This window comes from Solanum verrucosum, unplaced genomic scaffold (genome assembly GCF_900185275.1).
Source record: "Solanum verrucosum unplaced genomic scaffold, falcon-dt-bn FXZP01000020.1, whole genome shotgun sequence".
In the NCBI taxonomy this organism is placed as follows: domain Eukaryota; kingdom Viridiplantae; phylum Streptophyta; class Magnoliopsida; order Solanales; family Solanaceae; genus Solanum; species Solanum verrucosum.
In genome coordinates this window covers 303,700-326,735 of record NW_026019903.1, presented here as the reverse complement: position 1 = coordinate 326,735, position 23,036 = coordinate 303,700, and the positions used below count along the sequence as shown (strand labels likewise).

At 32.9% G+C, this 23,036-nt stretch overlaps 1 protein-coding gene and 1 pseudogene across 1 annotated transcript; both read left to right on the top strand.

The window, feature by feature from the left end:
- The first annotated feature begins 1,780 nt into the window (after nucleotides 1–1,780).
- LOC125820466 (putative late blight resistance protein homolog R1B-14) lies at nucleotides 1,781–7,021 on the top strand. The gene is made up of 3 exons (XM_049499908.1): nucleotides 1,781–2,290; nucleotides 4,010–6,227; nucleotides 6,637–7,021. Exons 1-2 carry the CDS (start codon nucleotides 1,847–1,849, stop codon nucleotides 6,221–6,223), a joined length of 2,658 nt encoding a protein of 885 aa, XP_049355865.1. The 5' UTR covers nucleotides 1,781–1,846; the 3' UTR covers nucleotides 6,224–6,227; nucleotides 6,637–7,021.
- Nucleotides 7,022–10,902: 3,881 nt separating this feature from the next.
- LOC125820525 (putative disease resistance RPP13-like protein 3) lies at nucleotides 10,903–22,423 on the top strand (annotated as a pseudogene).
- The last annotated feature ends 613 nt before the right edge of the window (nucleotides 22,424–23,036 follow it).

Below are 23,036 nucleotides of genomic sequence, written 5' to 3'. Positions count from 1 at the left end.
TTTACTACCATATAAATATATATAATTTATTCAAATTTAAAATTTAAAACTATTTATTTAACGTCAATTAAAAATTAACTTTTAAATTAATTATTAGCACGGGCTCTTCACCACTAGTATATAATATAATAAGCGGGAATAGAGAGGACCTTGGGGTCGACACGTGTTCCTTTTTCCTTCTGGACAAAAAAAGACTATACAGACAGGAGGTCAACCTGTAAAAAAAAAAAAGGGGGACCCATATTTTACTATTGAAGGATGCGTGTTTCTTTTAAATTTCTTTTACCATACTAAATAATTGTATAAAATATTATAAATCACGATAATTACTTACTTAATTATTTAAAAGATATAAAAATATATAAAAGATCTGATTGACTCTTCAAATTTTACCGGTGACGCATAAATTCGGACAAATGAAATAATATATATTATTTGAAAATTTCTTAGAAAGTACTATATATTACAGTAATTAACAGCTAGAAATATTTCAAAGACAAAAAAAATTGATTGAATCTCAAAAAAAAAATTTAGTACTACACGTGTTCCTTTTTCCTTCTTGCCAAAAAAAAACTTCATTATAATTTTTTTTCGTAATAACAAAAAATTTTATTAAATGTCACTTGCATTTTGCAGTAAACAACAAATAATGCAAAAAAGAGGGGAAAATTGTTGAAAAAAATATTAAAAGGGTTTAATTGTCCTTTCAATGCTTTTTTTACTGTTGACCCCCAGAATTTTTACATCTGACGCGCCTAATTTGAGTGTATTTCACGCATTTTGCCAGGTAGGATCCGAGTGTTTTTTTGTTTAAGTTTTGGATAGTTAAAGTGCCTATTTGTGCACTTACAAAGTTAAAGGTCAAAGTTAAAATTTGAAGCCAAGTTTAGGGGTCAATATATGTATTATGCCAATTTAAATATATAGTAATTAGTATAAGAAAAAAATTGCTTTTAGAAAAAGAATAAATCGTAACACATGGTTGAGTTGGAATCGTAAAGACATTGGCTCATACTTACTCCAACTCGAGAAAAATTTGAAGAATCATCCCCGACATGACTTGGACCGATATTGCCTCAACACGATCAAGGTTGCTCTATAATCGAGTAACCTACATGACCCTTCCTTGGAGACAAATCACTTTACAATTGCATCACTCTCATAATGATCCTTAGACATATCAACAATCTGTCTTGAGCCTAACGTCAACTCGTCCTCAAATAGCCTCGAACCCAAACATCAAAGTGCAAACATGTACATACTATTAGGTAGTCTTTTTTAGTGCCAGCGTGTAGTTATTTCATAATTAGACGAAAGATTGAATTTTTGACATATAAAAACACCCTCTCCAAAAAAGAACTTTCTCTAACAACATTTCATCTTCTTATAGTTTTAATCAGAGAAGACTCTCGACCTTCTTTTTTTTCCTCATATTTTTCATTTTCTTTAAACAGTTTACATTCTGTTTTTAATTTCTTCTTTAGAACTTAGGCAACAACAAAAAAAAAAAAAAAAAAAACTTAATCCACCCACTCTTTACTAATTTTATTGTTAATTATATATCAAGTTGAAATTGTAAAGAACACAGTTAACATGTTTCAAATTAGTATTACTTTTAAAATGCTAATGACCCATGGGTAACAGGAGTAATACAAAATTCAGAAAAGGACGCAAGTAAACAAAGAGGGAAACAGTAAGTCAAAAATAATTTATGGAAGTCAACTTTCCAAAATACAAAGTCTTAATTTTATTTGCAAACAAACTGTCTACACCCCACACATTTTGCGCATAATTTTTTTTCTTCTCCAAAAAATCAATCGAAAAAAGAGAGAGAAAGGAAAACAATATGGTTGATGTGGTGGTTGATGTGGTGGTGAAAATTCTGTTAGAGAACTTGAATCAATTGGTGATGGACAATGTGGAGTTAATCGGAGGAATTAAAAATGAAATCGAGAATCTGTGTGATGATTTGAGTGAATTCAATGCCTTTCTCAAGCAAGCTGCAATGGTCCGCAGCGAAAACCCAGTTCTGAAAGAATTAGTGAAGAGTATCAGAAAAGTGGTGAATCGTGCTGAAGATGCTATTGATAAATTTGTAATTGAAGCTAAGATTCATAAGGACAAAGGGGTTTTCAGCAAAGCTGTACATTATAAAAGAGTGAGGGACGTCGCTGTGGAGATTAAAGGTATCAGAGATAAAATGAGAGAAATTCAGCAAAATAAGGCACATGGCCTTCAGGCACTTCAAGATCATGATGATTCAATCAGCAGAGGTGGAGAAGAGAGACAGGTATTACTTCAAGTCCTTAATTTCGACAAAATTCGCTCATGAAAATATAAGGATCCGATCAACACGCCCATATTTGTGTTGGTTTATTTATTAATTTGATCCGACAAATTCAGATCATCTAAAAGTTGAAACCAAATTGACCATGAGAAACCTTATCAGTTTTTGTTTGATATGTTATATATAGCTAAATTAATCAAGATTTTTTTATTAGACACTTAAAGAAATTAAAACTTAGTAAGTATGAGAGAACTTACCTGTTCGGTATCAAAATTTTTGAGCATTTAACTCAAAACCTTGAGGCAATGAGTGGAGTAGTATCCTTAGTGGCAGAGGGTGAATTCAACCGAACTCAATAGCTTTTGTTTAAACTGTGTATTCATATTGAATATACCATTAAATATATGTGCATATTAAATTAGTTACCACTTGTTAGCCATTTGAAGTTCCCTTTTTAAAATCTAGAATACATAAAGTTGAAATCTTCGTTTAGCCTGAGTCTCTCAAAAAGAATGAAGGTGAGTGAGCATAGACGACAATGTAGTGCTTAAAGATAGACAATTCAGACACGCTCTGCAAGTACTTTGAGACAGGAAGATACCTAACAAAGTAAAAGAAGTTCATAGAACGATAATGAAAAATCAATTTCATATGAGAATGAATTTTAGCCAACATATCCACAAAATGAGTATTTTGTATGGATTTGAATGAACTTTGAATGAGTAAGATGTTGTTTCTAGATTTAAACACATGCATAATTTATTCATTTGTAAAGAAAAAAAATATATAATTCAAATAAAATCAAATTATTATTTAATTAAAAAAAATGTACCATTCATGTTTGATAATATTGGAGATGATTTGTAGTGATGATAGTGGTAATGATTGGTATTAGTGAGTATCAATAGACTAATGGTGATGGTGATAGTTATGATGGTGGAGGTGGTTGGTGTTGTAGTAACTGGTGTGATGGTGGGAGTGGTAGTGGTAATGGTGAAGTTGGTTGATATTAATATTTGGTGGTGGCTAAAGAATGTGTGATGCTCCACAATATGTTAGTGGTAATTTGTGGCAGTGCTAGTTGTGATGCATGATGGGTGATTGATGGTAGAGATTGACCGCAATGATGATAGTGGCGGTGGATGCGGTGATGACAGTTGATATAATTATAAAAATTGAGATGGTAAGTGTACTAGCGAATGAAAGTTGTAGTTCACATCAGTGGTGGTGTTTAACGATGGTAATGATGATGATGATTGCAATGACAGAATTGGTTATTGGTGGTAGCTAGTGATCATATAGATGGAGAGATTGTGAAAATTATGCACAAAAATATATCTCAATGATATTAAGACTTTGTTCAAGATCCAAATGATTAAGAGATATTCAAATCAAATACTAGTGCTTAAATCTTAATACGAACAAATGCACTTAATAGACCGAAGTTCTGAACCATTCCGATTCCTACCTAACGCAAACAAATGAGGATGTATGGCTTTACACCACAATATTATAATAGTTATGCCTTTAGTGTTTGTAATGTTAGTGTTCTGATCTGTCTTTGGAAAATCCAACTTTGCTGCTATAGTTGACCTATCCTTTTCTGCTGCCGGCACAAATGCATAATATAATACTACTATATTTTTTGGTTGTATGTTCTTTTTCTTGCCAATGTTATTTAACTTTCATATGTTTAATCTTTTATCTTTGCTATTTTAAAAGCCTCCTGTGGTTGAGGAAGATGATGTGGTGGGCTTTGACGATGCGGCGCAGATGGTAATCGACCGTCTTCTTGAAGGATCAGGTGATTTAGAGGTTATTCCAGTTGTTGGAATGCCTGGTCTTGGCAAAACTACACTAGCCACTAAGATCTTCAAGCATCCAAAGATTGAGTACGAGTTCTTTACTCGACTTTGGCTTTATGTTTCCCAATCATACAAGACAAGAGAATTATATCTTAACATCATCAGTAAGTTCAACGGAAACACCAAGCATTGCCGTGATATGTCTGAAACGGATTTAGCTCTTAAAGTAAGAGAGATTTTGGAAGAAGGAGGAAAATACTTGATTGTCTTAGATGATGTCTGGTCGACAGATGCTTGGGATCGTATCAAGATTGCTTTCCCGAAAAATGACAAGGGCAATAGAGTATTGTTGACTACTCGAGATCACAATGTCGCAAGATATTGCAATAGGAGTCCACATGATTTAAAATTTCTGACTGATGAAGAAAGTTGGATTTTACTGGAGAAAAGAGCTTTACACAAAGCTAAATGTCCCCCCGAATTGGAAACAAACGGAAAAAGCATAGCCAGGAAGTGTAAAGGACTACCCCTTGCTATTGTGGTGATTGCAGGAGCTCTAATTGGGAAACGCAAGACAATACAGGAATGGGAGCAAGTGGATCAGAGTGTGGGCGAACATTTCATAAATAGAGATCAGCCAAATAAATTGGTGCGGATGAGTTATGATGTTTTGCCTTATGACTGGAAAGCTTGCTTTTTATATTTTAGTATATTCCCCAGAGGCTATTTAATCCCTGCCAGGAAATTGATCCTCTTATGGATCGCGGAAGGGTTCATCCAGTACAGAGGGAACTTATCCCTTGAGTGTAAAGCAGAGAATTACTTGAATGAACTCGTGAATAGAAATTTAGTGATGGTAATGCAAAGGACGCTTGATGGACAAATCAAAACTTGTCGTGTTCATGACATGTTGTATGAGTTTTGCTGGCAAAAGGCCACGACAGAGGAAAATCTTTTCCATGAAGTAAAATTCGGTGGTGAGCAATCTGTTCGTGAAGTATCCACTCACCGTCGCTTGTCCATTCATTCCTCTGTTGTGGAATTCATTTCTAAGAAGCCCTCTGGTGAGCATGTTAGGTCATTCCTATGTTTTTCTCCAGAAAAAATTGACACTCCCCCAACTGTCAGTGCAAACATATCAAAAGCCTTTCCATTACTAAGAGTGTTTGATACTGAATCCATCAAAATCAATCGCTTTAGCAAGGAGTTCTTTCAATTGTATCATCTGAGGTATATTGCTTTCTCAGTTGACTTGATTAAAGCCCTTCCGAAACATGTTGGGGAACTTTGGAACGTACAAACCCTCATTGTCAACACACAACAGATCAACCTTGATATTCAAGCAGACATATTGAACATGCCCCGGCTAAGGCATCTGCACACCAACACGTCTGCTAAATTGCCTACGCCTGCTAACCCCAAAACAAGTAAGACTACCTTGGTAAATCAAAGCCTGCAAACCCTCTCCACAATTGCACCAGAAAGCTGCACTGAGTATGTTCTCTCGAGGGCTCCAAACTTGAAAAAACTGGGCATTCGTGGAAAAATAGCTAAGCTAATGGAACCAAGTCAGTCCATATTGTTCAACAATGTTAAGAGGCTGCAATTTCTTGAGAACTTGAAGCTGATAAATGTTGGTCAGACTGATCAGACACAATTACGCCTTCCTCCAGCATCTCTATTTCCAACTAAGTTGAGGAAGCTGACTTTATCAGACACCTGGTTGGAGTGGGATGATATGTCTGTATTGAAACAGTTGGAGTACCTTCAAGTCTTGAAGCTGAAAGACAATGCATTTAAGGGAGAGCACTGGGAACTAAATGATGGAGGTTTTCCTTTCCTACAAGTGTTATGCATTGAGAGGGCAAACTTAGTTTCTTGGAATGCTTCGGGTGATCACTTCCCGAGACTTAAACATCTTCACATATCATGTGATAAACTTGAGAAGATCCCCATTGGCCTGTCTGATATACGCAGCCTCCAAGTGATGGATTTGCAAAATTCCACCAAATCAGCAGCAAAATCTGCCCGAGAGATACAAGCCAAAAAAAACAAGCTGCAAACTGCTAAATCCCAGAAGTTCAAGCTTTCTGTATTCCCTCCTGATTCTGATGTACAGACAGCTTCTTAGAAAGGTTAGTTAAATCTTCCCTTAACATCAATCTCTTTGATTTGTGCTTCGTATTCCAAAAGAAATGTTTAATTATCTGCTATCTCCCCTTTCCCAAGGAGCCTATAACTTGTTAAAATACTAGCCAGTAGCATGAGATAGGAGTATCCAGTAACAATTTACGCATCATTTGGAATAGTAATCGTAATATCAAATCGTGGTGATAAGCTTATGCATGTTTTCTCCATTTGCTATGACAGATGCTTATGAATTACGTATGGATTTTCGGTTGCATTTAGTAATTATCTCACCTTATGGCTTTTGATAAAACTTCAATTGGTAGTAACATGTTCCTCCATTTTTCTTGGTGAGTTTCATATTTTTTTTCCATTGTGACCTACTCGTCAACAACTTACACCATGCTATTGGTACAGGTCTAAAATAATCACATGCTGCTGGTTCAACCAGCCTGGTTGGCGCGCATGGTTTTTGCTTCATTTGGCTCACTGCTCAAACAGCGAAGCCTATTGCATTTCATAAGTGGAACGACTGATCCACAGTTTTGTAACTCTTTGGTTTCTTACTGTATTTGATGTGTGTTCATGTTTTATTGATTGTGGTTGTAATGTGCCATCGTAGCCGAGGAATAAGAACCAAATGTAACGTTCAAGAAATCTCAGACATTGATACTTATAAGTTATACCACTCTGAATTTTCTCCATTCAGATACAACAACAGAACAATAGTCACTTGTTCTGATTCATACACAATTTGATCATGTTTTATTATTTAAACAGCACTTCTGGTTCTTCAAAGATTGTTTTTTTTTTCCATACTGTCATCTATAACTAGAGGCATTTGATTGTGGGGGTAAGGTTTGCATGTACACCACCCTCCTCATATCTCATTTTTGAGGATTACACTAGGTATGTTCTTATTGTATCGTGTAAACATCTCAACTACTTACCTCTAAGTAGAATATCAAAATTAAAAAAATGACTTGATACATTGTTTACAAGAAATAATAAATTCTAGAAAATACTTCAAAACATGTAGTTTCATCATTCATCAAATTGCTTCTTTCAGCATAGTCTACGTATTTTAAAACTGAAGGCAAAAAAGAGGCGCGTTTTGTTTAATTTTCCTATGAGTACAGTAGCTTTTAGGGAAACAAATCCTTCTTGACTAATGTTTCCCAAAAAATATAATTGCTTTAGACTTCTGAGTTATTGTATAAACGCTTCATTTCTGGATTTCCTTATAAAGCTTTTCTTACATTTTATGTTCGATAATATTTATAAAAAAACGTTGGATAACATATCTTGAGGATGATAGTCGATAAGAGAACCCAACATTTAAAAGGTGTCACCTAGTGATCAATGAAGTGGATTATCTTTGCCAAAAACCTCTATTGATTCCACATTGTTTGACAAGACGGCTTAACATGCACACATCTTATCTCCTTAGCTTTTAGGGGTCGTTTGGTTTGGAAACAAGTTATGATGATATTAGTTATAATGAGATAAGTTATGCTCAGATTAGTTATGATAAGATAAGTTATGCTGAGATTCTTTTTTATTGGGTGTTTAGTTTGTATACAAAATAATATGTATTGCATAAAGTTTAAGAACAAGTTGTTTATTTACAAAATTACCCTTCACTTTATTTAGTTTTTTGTAGTTTCTTTGCAAGCTTTAATTATTCATTTTTTTAGAAAAATAAAACTTGCATCTTATTTAGCTTAAATATTTTTGTGTGTGCATTCCTACCATGGTACCGTATGTATTTAAATTTTTTTTTTTTCTTATTTAGCTTAAAAATAGAATTTTCATCTTGAGTTTGTTAAAGTAAAAGAGGATTTGTATCCGTGTTTTCAAAAACGTTTTTGGGGCGAGGCGTAAATTAAAGACGTAGATCCATAAGGCGTAAGTCCTAAAATTTGAGGCATAATCCCCAAGCATAAAAACAGTCCTGGGCGTAAAAACGTACGCTCGGGTATTTTTAATTTATTTTTTTAACCTTTTGTGCTTTAAATCATATTCTTATTATTGGTGTAATGATATTTCTCAAATAGTAATTATAATACATTTTTTCTTCATTATAGATTTTTAATACTTATCTCAAATAAAAATCATAAATCATTGAAAGATTTACTTTTATTTATTTTATTAGTAATAAAACTATAAAATTATTCTTTACGTATATAATGAAAAAGGGGTAAGAAATGAGGATGAGCACCACTACGTCAACTTGTTGTGAGATTCAACAACAAAAAGTTTAAAAACAATTATTTCTTACCGAGCAAGATTCAATGAATCTGGTTGGAAATACAAAAAGATATCGCCAAATTTAAATATTACAAAGTACTCCCTTCATTTCAGTTTATTGGTCCTTACATTTATTTATTTTTACTCGTCCATTTTAACAAACTAGTTTTATTGCACGTGCGTTGCACATGAATGTCAAATTATGTAGTGTACTACTTTTTAAAATAATGTAAATATTATTAAATCAAAAATTTAAATAAACGAATTTAAATATATTCAAAGTTATGAAGAACATGTTCGATTAGTCTAGAAAAATTTATCCCATAATTTTAGAATTTCTTGAGTCAAAATCAATCTCGATAAACTTCCATCCCTTGGATCAACAGTTTGAAATTTGAAATTGATTGCATAATTGTGTTACTTATAAGGAAAAGGTAGAAGTACCCCTAGACATATATGAAAAAACCTTAGCACATGCAAAACCTTAGTTGGTCACCTCTCTTTTTGTGACTTGGACTCTCACAATAGCAGAAAGTTAGCATTGACTGACTTTCACCTTTGTGGAAGCTAGGTCTGGTGCCCCTCTTTACAAATGCAACCCTCTAGGCCACATTGTGACACATCAACTTATAGAAATTTCAATATCTGTGTTAAATTTTTTACTAAAGTCCCAAATAATCACCATATTATCATCATATTTAATTATATATTATTTTTCATTTTCTTTGAACAGTTTACATTCTGTATTTAATTTTTGCTTTAGAACTTAGGCAACAACAAAAATAAAATAAAAAAGAGAGAGAGAACTTAATCCACTTGCATCAAGTTGAAATTGTAAAGAAGAGAGTTGACATCTTTCAAATTATTACTTTTAAAATGCTAATGGGTAATAGTTAATACCAATTCAGAAAAGGACGCAAGTAAACAAAGAGGAAACAGCAAGGCAATAACAATTTATGGAAGTCAACTTTCCAAAATGCAAAATCTTAATTTTATTTGCAAACAAACTGCCTACCCCACACATATTTTGTACATAATATTTTCTTTCTTCTCCAAGAAATCAATCGAAAAAAAAAAACAGAGAGAAAGGAGAATAATATGATTGATGTGGGGGTGGAATTTCTGCTACAGAACTTGAAGAAATTGGTGGAAGATAATGTGGAGTTAATCGGAGGAGTTAAAGATGAAATCAAGAATCTGGAGGATGATTTGAGGGAATTCGATGCCTTTCTCATTAATATTCGATTTTGGCCTTGGTTTAAGGTAAAATTTCAATCACATTAATAAATTTATTTTATTGCCTTAATAAGTGAACATTTATATTTTATGTGTAAGTTATTAGTATTTAGTTACATATTTCCTATCAACTTTGTTTAAAGAGATAATATTTATTTTATGACTTTGCATTGTCTTGGGAGCACTATTTTTATTACTCTTACAAACATTATTTTTATGAAGTGCATTCAATAATGCTTCCAATTTATTTTATGTTCACTAAACTAATATTGATGTATTTTTTATTTGGTAGGATTGTGTTGGTGCGATTGATGGAACATATATAGAAGGGAAGGTTCCTAAAGCGGTGCAACAAGCATATCGTAATCGCAAAGGAAGAACATCACAAAATGTCTTATGTGCTTGTGATTTTGATATGCTATTTACCTTTATTGCTGCTTGTTGGGAAGGTACTGCACATGATAGTAAAGTACTTGAGAACGCACTTGTTGAACCAACGTTACAATTTCCATTTCCACCACATGATAACTTTAAATTACATCCTTAGAATAAATATTATTTATTTACACAAAGCGGTCTCATTTATGTCATCTTTGCTTTTAGTAATTCTTTATAAAATATTTTTTGGTAGATAAATATTATGTTGTTGATGTTGGTTTCCGAAACACAAAAGGATTTTTATCTCCATACAAAGGACTACGCAAGTTCAACGTGAGAAAATTGTCCGTACTATGTGGGAAGATTATATTAAAGACTAGTACACTACAATTTATGTTCAATTTTTTTTATTAAATTAAAGTTAGATGAAACAATTACTTAAGTGGAGAACAAATAACTTTGTAATAATTTATTATGCGATGTTATAATTTTTTGTTTATTTGATAAGATTGAATAAATAATTGGGGCTATTTTAATAGTTTTGCAACTTATAGGATTTTTATGTTTATGAGAAAATATACAACACAAAAATTTCATTTCGCATATCCAAACAAACCTTCAATTTCATCTCATGATTTCATATCATGATATCATATCGCATGGCCAAACGGGCCCTAAGTCAATAGTAATTTATGGAAGTCAACTTTCCAAAATGCAAAGTCTTAATTTTATTTGCAAACAAACTGTCTACACCCATACATTTTGCGCATAGTTTGTTTTCTTCTCCAAAAAATCAATCGAAAAAAAAGAGAGAAAGGAAAACAATATGGTTGATGTGGGGGTGGAATTTCTGTTAGAGAACTTGATGCAATTGGTGCTGGACAATGTGGAATTAATCGGAGGAGTTAAAAATGAAATCAAGAATCTGCTTGATGATTTGAGTGAATTCAATGCCTTTCTCAAGCAAGCTGCAATGGTCCGCAGCGAAAACCCAGATCTGAAATTATTAGTGAAGAGTATCAGAAAAGTGGTGAATCATGCTGAAGATGTTATTGATAAATTTGTAATTGAAGCTAAGATTCATAAGGACAAAGGGGTTTTCAACAAACCTGTACATTATAAAAGAGTGAGGGACGTCGCTGTGGAGATTAAAGGTATCAGAGATAAAATAAAAGAAATTCGGCAAAATATGGCACATGGCCTTCAGGCACTACTTCAAGATCATGATGATTCAATCAACAGAGGTGGAGAGATGAGACAGGTATTGCTTCAAGTCCTTAAATTCGCTCATCAAAATATAAGGATTCGGTCAACACGACCCATATTTGTGTGGGTTTATTTATTAATTTGATCCAACTAATTCAGATCATCTAAAAGTTGAAACCAAATTGATCATCAGAAACCTTATCAGTTTTTGTTTGATATGTTATATATAGCTAAATTAATTATGAATTTTTTTATTTGTTACTTAAAGAAATTAAAACTTAGTAAGTGGGGGAGAACTTACATGCTCAATTCTGGTGCAAATTTTTTGAGTATTTATGATTTAACCCAAAACCTTGAGGTAATGAGTGGAGTAATATCTTTAGTGGCAGAGGGTGGATTCAATCGAACTCAATAACTTTTGTTTAAATTTTAAATTGTGTATTCATATTGAATATCATCATCATATCATATATATATATATATATATATATATATATATATATATATATATATATATATAAAAAGTGAAAAGTTCCTAAACTCAAAGTTGGATTATCATTTTACCTTTATCTTACCGCTAAAATAAATTAAATATTAATTAATTATTAAGTAATAGTTATATTTATATTCATGCACCAAACAAGATCTTAATGCAATCATATATTCATGTACTAAATGTGGGTAATGAAGAGCCTAATAATCTTCAATCTTAATTTGTAAGATAAGTGGGGGTATTGAAGAGTCTCTCAAAGAAACTCGCACAACATTATTTATATTCCCTTCTTTCATCCAAATTTGTGATCATCTTGCATTTTACATTAGGATGGTCTACATCATTTGTAAAATGTTCATGACCAATTTGTAATTGTAAGAATTCTTACTAATTCATTTATTTGTATTCTTTAAAAGTTCATGCATATTCATCTTCTTTTTGTTGAGAAATATGTAAATTATCTTAGTTGTAAGATGAATATTATCCAATATGAAGCTGTAAGTGTATTTTTATTTTTCATATCTCCATCTTTTTGAGTTTTTAAATATAACCTTGTAATTGATTACTATATTTTTGTATTCTTCATTTCTTCTATCTTTAGGATATAAATATAATTAAGATAGTCACAATTTATATTCATAATTAATTATTTTGAGGGTAAGCATGTTAAATCCCGCAGAATATTTTCACAACTAGACCCGTAAAAGAGTAAGTCTTTGATAAGCATTTATAGTTATGTCTTATTCGTTGCTTGATAATCATTTATCTTTTTTAAAATAACAAGTTTGTACTTTTTCCTTTTTATATGTAATCTCAAATGTTTAGAAAATTCATGTACTTAACTATTACAGAGAGGTACAAAATTAGTGTAAAAGTAAAAGTAAAATTAAAAAATAATGTAAAGTAAAAATTAGTCCAAATGTTGAATTGAATTTTATTGGATTAGAATTCATTTTTTATATATAGATCCTTTAATATATAGTTCAAGAAATATAGTGTATTTGTATTTTTAACATAGTCATGTTTTCTTTTTTGTTTAATATTTTTTTATGATTTTAGTTTTTTATACATATGACACATTTTCTCTATAACAAGTCGACTTCTAACAAAATATAATTCAATCCATATGACAATATTTTTGTCTATATATTTTAAAGTGATGTCTTTTTTTTCTTTTAACTAAAAGGCAATGTGATATCTTTTATTATGGATGTCATGTTTTATTTACTTTTCTTTCTTTTCCGTTTGAACTTATAATTTTTTCTATAAATTTAATGCTACACCACCTAGACATTTTGTAATATTTTTCTTTATACGTATCTTTTTTTATAGCCAATTTCTTTTTTTTATTATTATTAAAACTTACGTTTAGTAATTAAAATATATTAATTCCTCTGATATAATAAAATGTTTATTTTTCATGAAGCATTAAAAATATCAAACTTCCAACATCTGACGTAAGATTTTCATGCTATATTTTGTGAAGAGTTATATTCTTATGTCAAACGGACTTAGCTTTGAACTTAGTGATGAATTTATGTACGCTCCACTATGATATATTTACTTATATAAATTAAATTTTCTAATGTCAATTAGGAAATAAACGTTCAACGCACGTTCTCAGGACTAATATCATTAAATATATGTGCATATTAAATTAGTTACCACTTGTTAGCCTTTGAAGTTCCCTTTTTAAAATTTAGAATATATAAATTTGAAAGATAGACAATTCAGACATAATGAGTGAGCATAACGACAACGTAGTGCTTAAAGATAGACAATTCAGACATGCTCTGCAATTATTTTGAGACAGGAAGATACCTAACAAAGTAAATGAAAAGTTCATAGAACGATAATGAATAATCAATTTTATATGAGAACGAATTTTAGCCAACATATCCACAAAATGAGTATTTTGTTTGGATTTGAATGAACTTTGAATGATTAAGATGTTGTCTCTAGATTTAAACACAGGCATAATTTATTCATTTGTAAAGAAAAGAAATATATAATTTAAATAAAATCAAATTATTAATTAGAAAAATGCACCATTCATGTTTGCTAGTGACAATGGAGATGATTTGTAGTAATGATGATGGTGATGATTGGTATTAATGAGTATCAATAGACTAATGGTGATGGTGATAGTTATGACAGTAGAGGTGGTTGGTGTTGTAGTAACTGGTGTGATGGTGGCGATTGGTATTGGTGATGGTGAAGTTGGCTGATATTAATATTTGGTGGTGGCTAAAGAATGTGTGATGCTCCACAATATGTTAGTGGTAATTTCTGGCGGTGCTAGTTGTTGGGTTTTAAAGGTGTGAACAGAAAATGAAGGGTTCTCCTGAAGAGTTGTGACTATGTCGAAGGGTTGTGACCTTTATGAAAGGTTGTGTCCTTTCTAAATGGTTATGACCGTTTGGAAGGTTATGCCTTTTCCAAAGTGTTGTGACCTTTCTGGAAGGTTGTCTTCTTTCTAAAGGGTTGTGACCTTTACCCTTTGTTGGCTATAAATAGAGAGGTTTTCTCTCATTTTTCGGCATTGAATTCTTCTCTTCTTTTTCATATATTTCTTACAAAACAAAATCGATCGATCGTGTCTCTGTGTATGATTCGTTGCTGTCATTTTGAGTTCGTTGAAATTATCAAAGTTTGAGGTACCGCTACTTCTTTAATGGTTAATCCATTTTATTTTGAGAGAAATTAATCTACAACTTCACGTACTTGAGGAGATTAAATTTCTTAAGGACACACAGTGAGTTCTGTGGACTCGGATAGTTCTTTGTGTTTCTCTTTTCATCTTTTATTATTTCTGATTTGCTAATCTGAATACAAGAGATAACAAGCTTAAGAAATTTAATGTTGGTATTTTCTGTGGTAAGGAAATTACTTCTATTTTCTGTGTTCTTTTTATTGGGGAAAGAAAAAGAAGAAAAAGAGAATTATTTTATCATATGATAAAGAGATTTGGGATTAATTAGTACTACTTTAATATGTTCGAGTATATTTTTTGTAGTAAGTTATCCTTGAATGGGTAAGATTATTTTTATTTTCTTCCCAAGTGCATTAAAGCATTGCACCCCTTCAGTTTTCTTTTCAATGAGAAAAGTTATTTTGTGCATAAAGGCTAAGATGAGCACTTTAGTTCTTTCCCTATATTCTTGATTTTATATAACTATGAGAAGAAGTAAATGAACAAATGTTGTCTCCTAACAATATTTGAACATGAGTTTAGTTTCTTGTTGAAATTAAATGTCTTCTTGAGGAAAATAGGAATAGGATGGAAACTGAGAAAAGGAAAAAACAAATTAGCAAGAAAAGTGACTTGCATGAAATTATTGTTGATAGATAGAATATGATTCAATGAAAGAAAAATCAGGTTTTATCTTTATTTCCCTTGATTATTATTTTCTTTTTCTATCCTTTATAAGTAATGAAATTTATTTCATAAATGTTAGGATAGAGTCATTATGTGATGATCTCAGAATATGTTTTTATTATTATTAATACGTATTCTGTTTAGAGGTGGAATTTTTTTTTTGTAGTTTTCTACTCCATGTGAAATTTGATTGTGTTTGACTTTTGGAGATTTTTTTTTTTACTCCTTTGGTTTGAAGAATATAAGAACTTTATGAACAAATCAGATTGTGCATTGATTTGAAGAATATAGAAACTTCACCAATTTGTTAAATACTTTGTTTGAATGAATATTCTAACTTGAAGAGTACAAAATCTTCGTCAGGAATATTAAGGCTAAATGATTGAAAAAGATTCATCGTTAGCTCAAAACAGTGTTGTATTTGAGGTTTCTAGAGATTAAAACCTTTTTGATTTACTACATTGTCTGAATGTGAAACTGATTCGAAAAATATCAAAACTTCATCAGAATTAAAGGTTCATTCAGTTAACGATTAGAAGAATATAAAAACTTCATCTTTAAACTAGAAACAAGTTGTATAAAGATTGAATCTTTATTGTTAGTATTCTAAATACTAAGTGGTTTGTCTAGTTGTGGCAAAAAGGAAAAAAAAACACTAGTGACATAAAATTAGTGGTTTTTGTGTCTGCAGTGGGTGTTTATATGGATTAAATCTTCAAAAGAGGCTTTGTGTTGCCAATGTGTAAGCATGAGAAAAAATATGTGGAAAATAATTTCAAATACTTGAAAAATATTTTTGAGAACATATTTAAAATGTGGGGGGTTCTTTACTTGTGATAAAGACAAAATTAGACTTACTATCTAATTTAAATTTGAAAGTACAAGATATGAAATTTAATGACAATCTTGTATTATGTTAGACCCACAAAATTCTTGGAGTATAGTTGATACGGTTGCTCTAAAATTTGGGTTAGACCCATTTCCCACTCAATTTGACCCCCTAAACAAGAATATGAAGTCGGATTTTCGAAAAACGAAACGGATCTTTTTATATACAGCTAAACAAGTTTTCGGTAACTTCCGAAGCACATTTTTAAGAACTTTTTGGGTCAAATTCAAATATAATCATTTCATTAAGTTCTCGACTCCAAACTCACATGTGAGGCTCTAGTTTCACTCTATCATTTTCCAGGTCGTTACATTATCCCCCACTTAGGAACATTCGTCCTCGAATGACACTTTAAACACATAAGGGGTAACAACTCAAGTATACAGCCCATCAACATGCATACAACATCAATACAAGTACATAAATATCGGAGGAAACATCAACTCCACATCAATGAGGCTCAAACAACTTCATGCAATTCAAGAAATTAGGAATACATCTACCAATTCCTTATGCATCAAACTTTACCATTTCTCATTTCATTGGATGAACTTCCTTCTCCAATTTACATCACACTCATCCCAAAATTATTAGGCACATTATGCAATTTTCTCATAAAAGTACAATTATGCAACATTTAAGCATGTTTAACATTTATCCTTATGAAGCATATAGACAACTCAACTAAATGCACATCAATATGAAGAACACATTTATGAAAACTCATTTTCACCCAAGACTCCAAAACATAAAACAAGCTACTAGGAACTCTTGGTCTCAAGCTTGAATAAGAATAGAAGGAATGAGATAAGGATATCAACACTCTCAACAACCTTGCTATTCAACATAGCATCCCCCCAAACCCAACTAAGGCAAACATGAGAAACAACAACATAGAAACCTCATCAAGACATTCATGACCATAAGGAACTAAAACTTACCGGCGCCTTTTCTCGAATTAGCTTCCTTGTCCTTGCTAGCTTGGAGGGCATAGAAACGACCATAATTTAGAGGAATAGGAACCGTTCCATCTTTAGAAGCTTGCTTTGCCTCTCTTCCTCTAGCCGTAAGAGTAGGACAATCTTTCACCTTGTGATCATTCTTTCCACAACCATAACACCCATTAGTACCGGCTAGGCACTTCTCATAGTGCCTCTTGCCACAAGTGATGCAAGTAGGTTTAGAAAATTGAGATTTACCATTTTTTTTCTTGGTTAACCTTAGGAGCACTTGAAGAATCTTGGTCTTGAGCCCTCTTCTTGAACCTAGGTTGCCTTTGCTCATCGGATCTACCCCTCTTCACATTCCTATTCATCCTCTTGAGTTTGGACTCCTCAATGGATTGAGCATACACTATGAGCCTAGAAATGTTCGTGCCATTATGGAGCATTGCCGTATGGCACTCTTCCTTGACTAGGTCGGATACACCGGTCACAAACCTACTCATCTCATCCCTAGGGTTTGACACCAAAGATGGAGCATACTTAGACAATTGGGTAAACCTCAAGGAGTACTCTTGCACACTCGCATTGCCTTGTCTAAGGTTGATAAACTCCTCAACCTTACACTCCCTCTTCTCACGGGGAAAATACCTACCAAGGAAAGCTTCCTTAAACTCCTCCCATTCTATAGGATCCGCTCCCACCGGCCTATTAGCCTTCCATTGAGTGAACCAAATTTGGGCAACATCTTTCAATTGATAGGAGGCAAGCTCCGCCTTTTCTTTTGAAGTCACCCCCATAGCACTCACTACCTTATACACTTCATCCAAAAATTCTTGGGGATCCTCTCCCACCTTAGAACCTAGAAACACCGGAGGATTCATCCTCACAAAGTAGATCCTCTCCCAAATAATTTGTGTGCTAGGAGATATGACCCTCCAAAGTAGACCCTCGAAAAAGGCTTCACTTGGAAATTTTGGATTTTGATACGATTGCTCTAAAATTTGGGTTAGACCCATTTCCCACTCAATTTGACCCCCTAAACAAGAATATGAAGTCGGATTTTCGAAAAACGAAACGGATCTTTTTATATACAGCTAAACAAGTTTCCGGTAACTTCTGAAGCACATTTTTAAGAACTTTTTGGGTCAAATTCAAATATAATCATTTCATTAAGTTCTCGACTCCAAACTCACATGTGAGGCTCTAGTTTCACTCTATCATTTTCGGGGTCGTTACAAGAAAGTTGATGAAACTATTGACAAATACAAAGACAGACTTGTTGTCATAGGTTTTAGACAATAAGAAAGCCTTGTTTGACAGATAATAGCACTAACTAGATTACATCAATTCAGATGTTAATTGCGCTAGTTGCAAAATATGGCTTTCAAATTCGTCAAAATGGATGTGAAAACATTTTTTTTTTAAAATGGAAATTTTGAGGAAGAAATTTACATGGAACAACCCAATGGCTTTGTGGTTCTGGTAAAGAAAAGAGAGTCTGTAAACTTGTTATGTCACTATGTGAACTAAAAGCAAGCGCCCAAATAATGACATGCGAAATTTGACCAAACTATGTTGGCAAATGAATTCAAGATTAATGAATAAGATAAATGTTTTTACATTAAAGACACTCCAAATCAAAAGGTCATTGTTTGTTTTTATGTTGATGACATGTTGATCATCAAAAGAGACATTTCTGACATAAATGCTACTAAGCATATGCTAGAAAGTAACTTCGATATGAAAGACATTGAAGTTACTGATGTGATTGAAAATGTACTTGACAAGTTCGAGCATTTGGATTTCAATATTTTCAAGACTCCAATAAATGTGAGATTTGTACTTCAAAAGAATGAAGGCAAAAGTGACTCATAATTGGATTGTGCTAGAGTATTAAGAAGTATGATATATATCATGAAGTGTACGCGATCAGATATAGCATATGCTATTAATAAACTAAGTCGGTTCACGAGTAATCTCAATCAAACTCATTGGATGACAATGAAAAGAGTTTTGGAATATTTAAAACATACTTAAAAAACTATTGTTTTGCATTATAACTAATATTTAACAGTATTGGAAGAATATAGTGATGCACATTGAATCACCAGGTCAAATGAAGTAAAATCCACGAGTGGATATGTATTTACTCTTGGTGGAGGAGCAGTCTCTTGGAAATCTTCCAAACAGAAATGTATCGCTCGTTCTACTATGAAATCTGAGTTTATCACTCTAGATAAGGCCGGTAAAGAAGTTGAATGACTCCAAAATTTCTTGAAAGATTTTTGGCCCAAACCTTTTAGCTCCAGTATGCATACACTGTGAGAGTTAAATTTGCAATAGGTAGGGCATGGAGCATGATGTATAACGAAAAGTCTCTTCATATATGACGTAGACATAATATCGTTAGAGAACTACTCTCTAGTGAAATTATCATAATTGACTATGTAAAGTCAAAGGATAGTGTAACGGATCCACTTATAAAAGGCCTAACTAGAGAGGAAGTTGATAGATTATCAAAGGGAATGGGACTATGGCCGAGAACAAGTCATTGTGGCGGTAACTCTACCTAGAAGACTGGAGATCCCAAGATTTAGGTTCAAGGAGATCAAACAAAGTCATTGATGACAGTTCAACATTGTCAAAATATTTTTTATGGTCCATTATCATGATAAGACAATGTTCAATAACAAGGATAAAGGTATAAGGACTTTTTAATGATTTCTAAGTTTGATACAGGGTATATCAAATGGTGTATCTACGAGATAACACATTTAGAAATCACCTATGTAAGTGTGAAGTGTAAGCCGCTTCAAGGAGAATCCGGTAAGGCCAGTTCTCTACGCACTTATAAACCAAGACGTGTTCATGGCTGAAACGAACAAAATGATGAGAACCAAAAACAGTTCAAGGGTTAATTGTGTGACTTATATTGTCTAGGTATACACCAAAGCTCGACGGTTCAAAGATATCAAATCTACCGATTGACCGAGTATATCCGATATATGTTTACTATGGAAAGTTCAAAGGGAAACCCACTTATCCAGAGGCAATCAATCCTTAATTACGAATCATACAATTTTTCATGCATATGTTTTAACAATAGCCATTCCCTATTCATATGGGGGATTGTTGGGTTTTAAAGGTGTGAACAGGAAATGAAGGGTTGTAACTATCCTGAAGAGTTGTGACTATGCCGAAGGGTTGTGACCTTTATGAAAGGTTGTGTCCTTTCTAAAGGGTTGTGACCGTTTGAAAGGTTATGCCTTTTCCAAAGTGTTGTGACCTTTCTGAAATGTTGTCTTCTTTCTAAAGGATTGTGACCTTTACCCTTTGTTGGCTATAAATAAAGAGGTTTTCTCTCATTTTTCGTCATCTAATTCTTCCCTTCTTTTGCATACATTTCTTACAAAACAAAATCGATCGATCGTGTATGTGTGTGAGATTCGTTGCTGTCATTTTAAGTTCGTTGAAATTATCGAAGTTTGAGGTACCGCTACTTCTTTAATGGTTAATCCGTTTTATCTTGGGAGGAATTAATATGCAACTTCGCGTACTTGAGGGGATTAAATTTCTTAAGGACACACAGTGGGTTCTGTGGACTCGGATAGTTCTTTGTGTTTCTCTTTTCATCTTTTATTATTTCTGGTTTGTTAATCTAAATACAGGAGATAACACTAGTTGTGATGCATGATGGGTGATTGATAGTAGAGATTGACCGCAATGAAGTTAGTGGCGGTGGATGCCAGTTGATATAATTATAATAATTGAGATGGTAAGTGTACTAGCGAATGAAAGTTGTAGTTGGCATTAGTGGTGGTGTTTGACGATGGTAATGATGATGATGGTTGCGATGACAGAATTGGTTATTGGTGGTAGCTAGTGATCATAGAGATAGAGTGATTGTGAAAATTATGCTAACAAAAATATATCTCAATGATATTAAGACTTTGTTCAAGATCCAAATGATTAAGAGATATTCAAATCAAATACTAGTGCTTAAATCTTAATACGAACAAATGCACTTAATAGACCGAAGTTCTGAACCATTCTGATTCCTACCTAATGCAAACAAATGAGGATGTATGGCTTTACACAGTATTATAATAGTTAGTGTTTGTAATGTTAGTGTTCTGATCTGTCTTTGGAAAATCCAACTTTGCTGCTATAGTTGACCTATCCTTTTCTGCTGCCGGCACAAATGCATAATATAATACTACTATATTTTTTGGTTGTATGTTCTTTTTCTTGCCAATGTTACTTAGCTTTCATATGTTTAATCTTTTATCTTTGCTATTTTAAAAGCCTCCTGTGGTTGAGGAAGATGATGTGGTGGGCTTTGACGATGAGGCGCAGACGGTAATCGACCGTCTTCTTGAAGGATCAGGTGATTTAGAGGTTATTCCAGTTGTTGGAATGCCTGGTCTTGGCAAAACTACACTAGCCACTAAGATCTTCAAGCATCCAAAGATTGAGTATGAGTTCTTTACTCGACTTTGGCTTTATGTTTCCCAATCATACAAGACAAGAGAATTATATCTTAACAGCATCAGTAAGTTCACCGGAAACTCCAAGCATTGCCGTGATATGTCTGAAAGGGATTTAGCTCTTAAAGTAAGAGAGATTTTGGAAGAAGGAGGAAAATACTTGATTGTCTTAGATGATGTCTGGTCGACAGATGCTTGGGATCGTATCAAGATTGGTTTCCCGAAAAATGACATGGGCAATAGAGTATTGTTTACTACTCGAGATCACAATGTCGCAAGATATTGCAATAGGAGTCCACATGATTTAAAATTTCTGACTGATGAAGAAAGTTGGATTTTACTGGAGAAAAGAGCTTTACACAAAGCTAAATGTCCCCCCGAATTGGAAACAAACGGAAAAAGCATAGCCAGGAAGTGTAAAGGACTACCCCTTGCTATTGTGGTGATTGCAGGAGCTCTAATTGGGAAAGGCAAGACAATACAGGAATGGGAGCAACAAATAAATTGGTGCGGATGAGTTATGATGGTTTGCCTTATGACTGGAAATCTTGCTTTTTATATTTTGGTATATTCCCCAGAGGCTATTTAATCCCTGCCAGGAAATTGATCCACTTATGGATCGCGGAAGGGTTCATCCAGTACAGAGGGAACTTATCCCTTGAGTGTAAAGCAGAGAATTACTTGAATGAACTCGTGAATAGAAATTTAGTGATGGTAATGCAAAGGACGCTTGATGGACAAATCAAAACTTGTCGTGTTCATGACATGTTGTATGAGTTTTGCTCGCAAGAGGCCACGACAGAGGAAAATCTTTTCCATGAAGTAAAATTCGGTGGTGAGCAATCTGTTCGTGAAGTATCCACTCACCGTCGCTTGTGCATTCATTCCTCTGTTGTGGAATTCATTTCTAAGAAGCCCTCTCCAAAAAAGAACTTTCTCTAACAACATTTCATCTTCTTAGAGTTTTACTCTCGACCTTCTTTTTTTTCCTCATATTTTTCATTTTCTTTAAACAGTTTACATTCTGTTATTAATTTCTTCTTTAGAACTTAGGCAACAACAAAAAAAAAAAAAAAAAAACTTAATCCACCCACTCTTTACTAATTTTATTGTTAATTATACATCAAGTTGAAATTGTAAAGAACACAGTTAACATGTTTCAAATTAGTATTACTTTTAAAATGCTAATGACCCATGGGTAATAGGAGTAATACAAAATTCAGAAAAGGACGCAAGTAAACAAAGAGGGAAACAGTAAGTAGGCGTTTGGCCATGCGATATCATCAGTGGCGGACCCAGGATTTTAATGAAGTGGGTTCAAGATATAAAAATATACCTAATATTATTTGTAATTTTTATAAGGCTAACAACATACATATTTGACTATACTAAACAATGTTAATACATTTGAAAAAAATTACATTGACTTATGAATGAGACGGTAAATAACAAGATGGACGAAAAACTAGGCTTCAATATAAACTAAGAAAATAAAAGAATATTATGAATGATTTCTCTTCATTCAACATTTAACAAATAAAACAAAATAATTATA

Coding starts and splice junctions, on each gene's coding strand:
- LOC125820466 (XM_049499908.1), top strand. CDS start 1,847: ATGGTTGATGTGGTGGTTGATGTGGTGGTGAAAATTCTGTTAGAGAAC. Junction 2,291..4,009: donor GAGGTGGAGAAGAGAGACAG/GTATTACTTCAA, acceptor CTATTTTAAAAG/CCTCCTGTGGTTGAGGAAGA.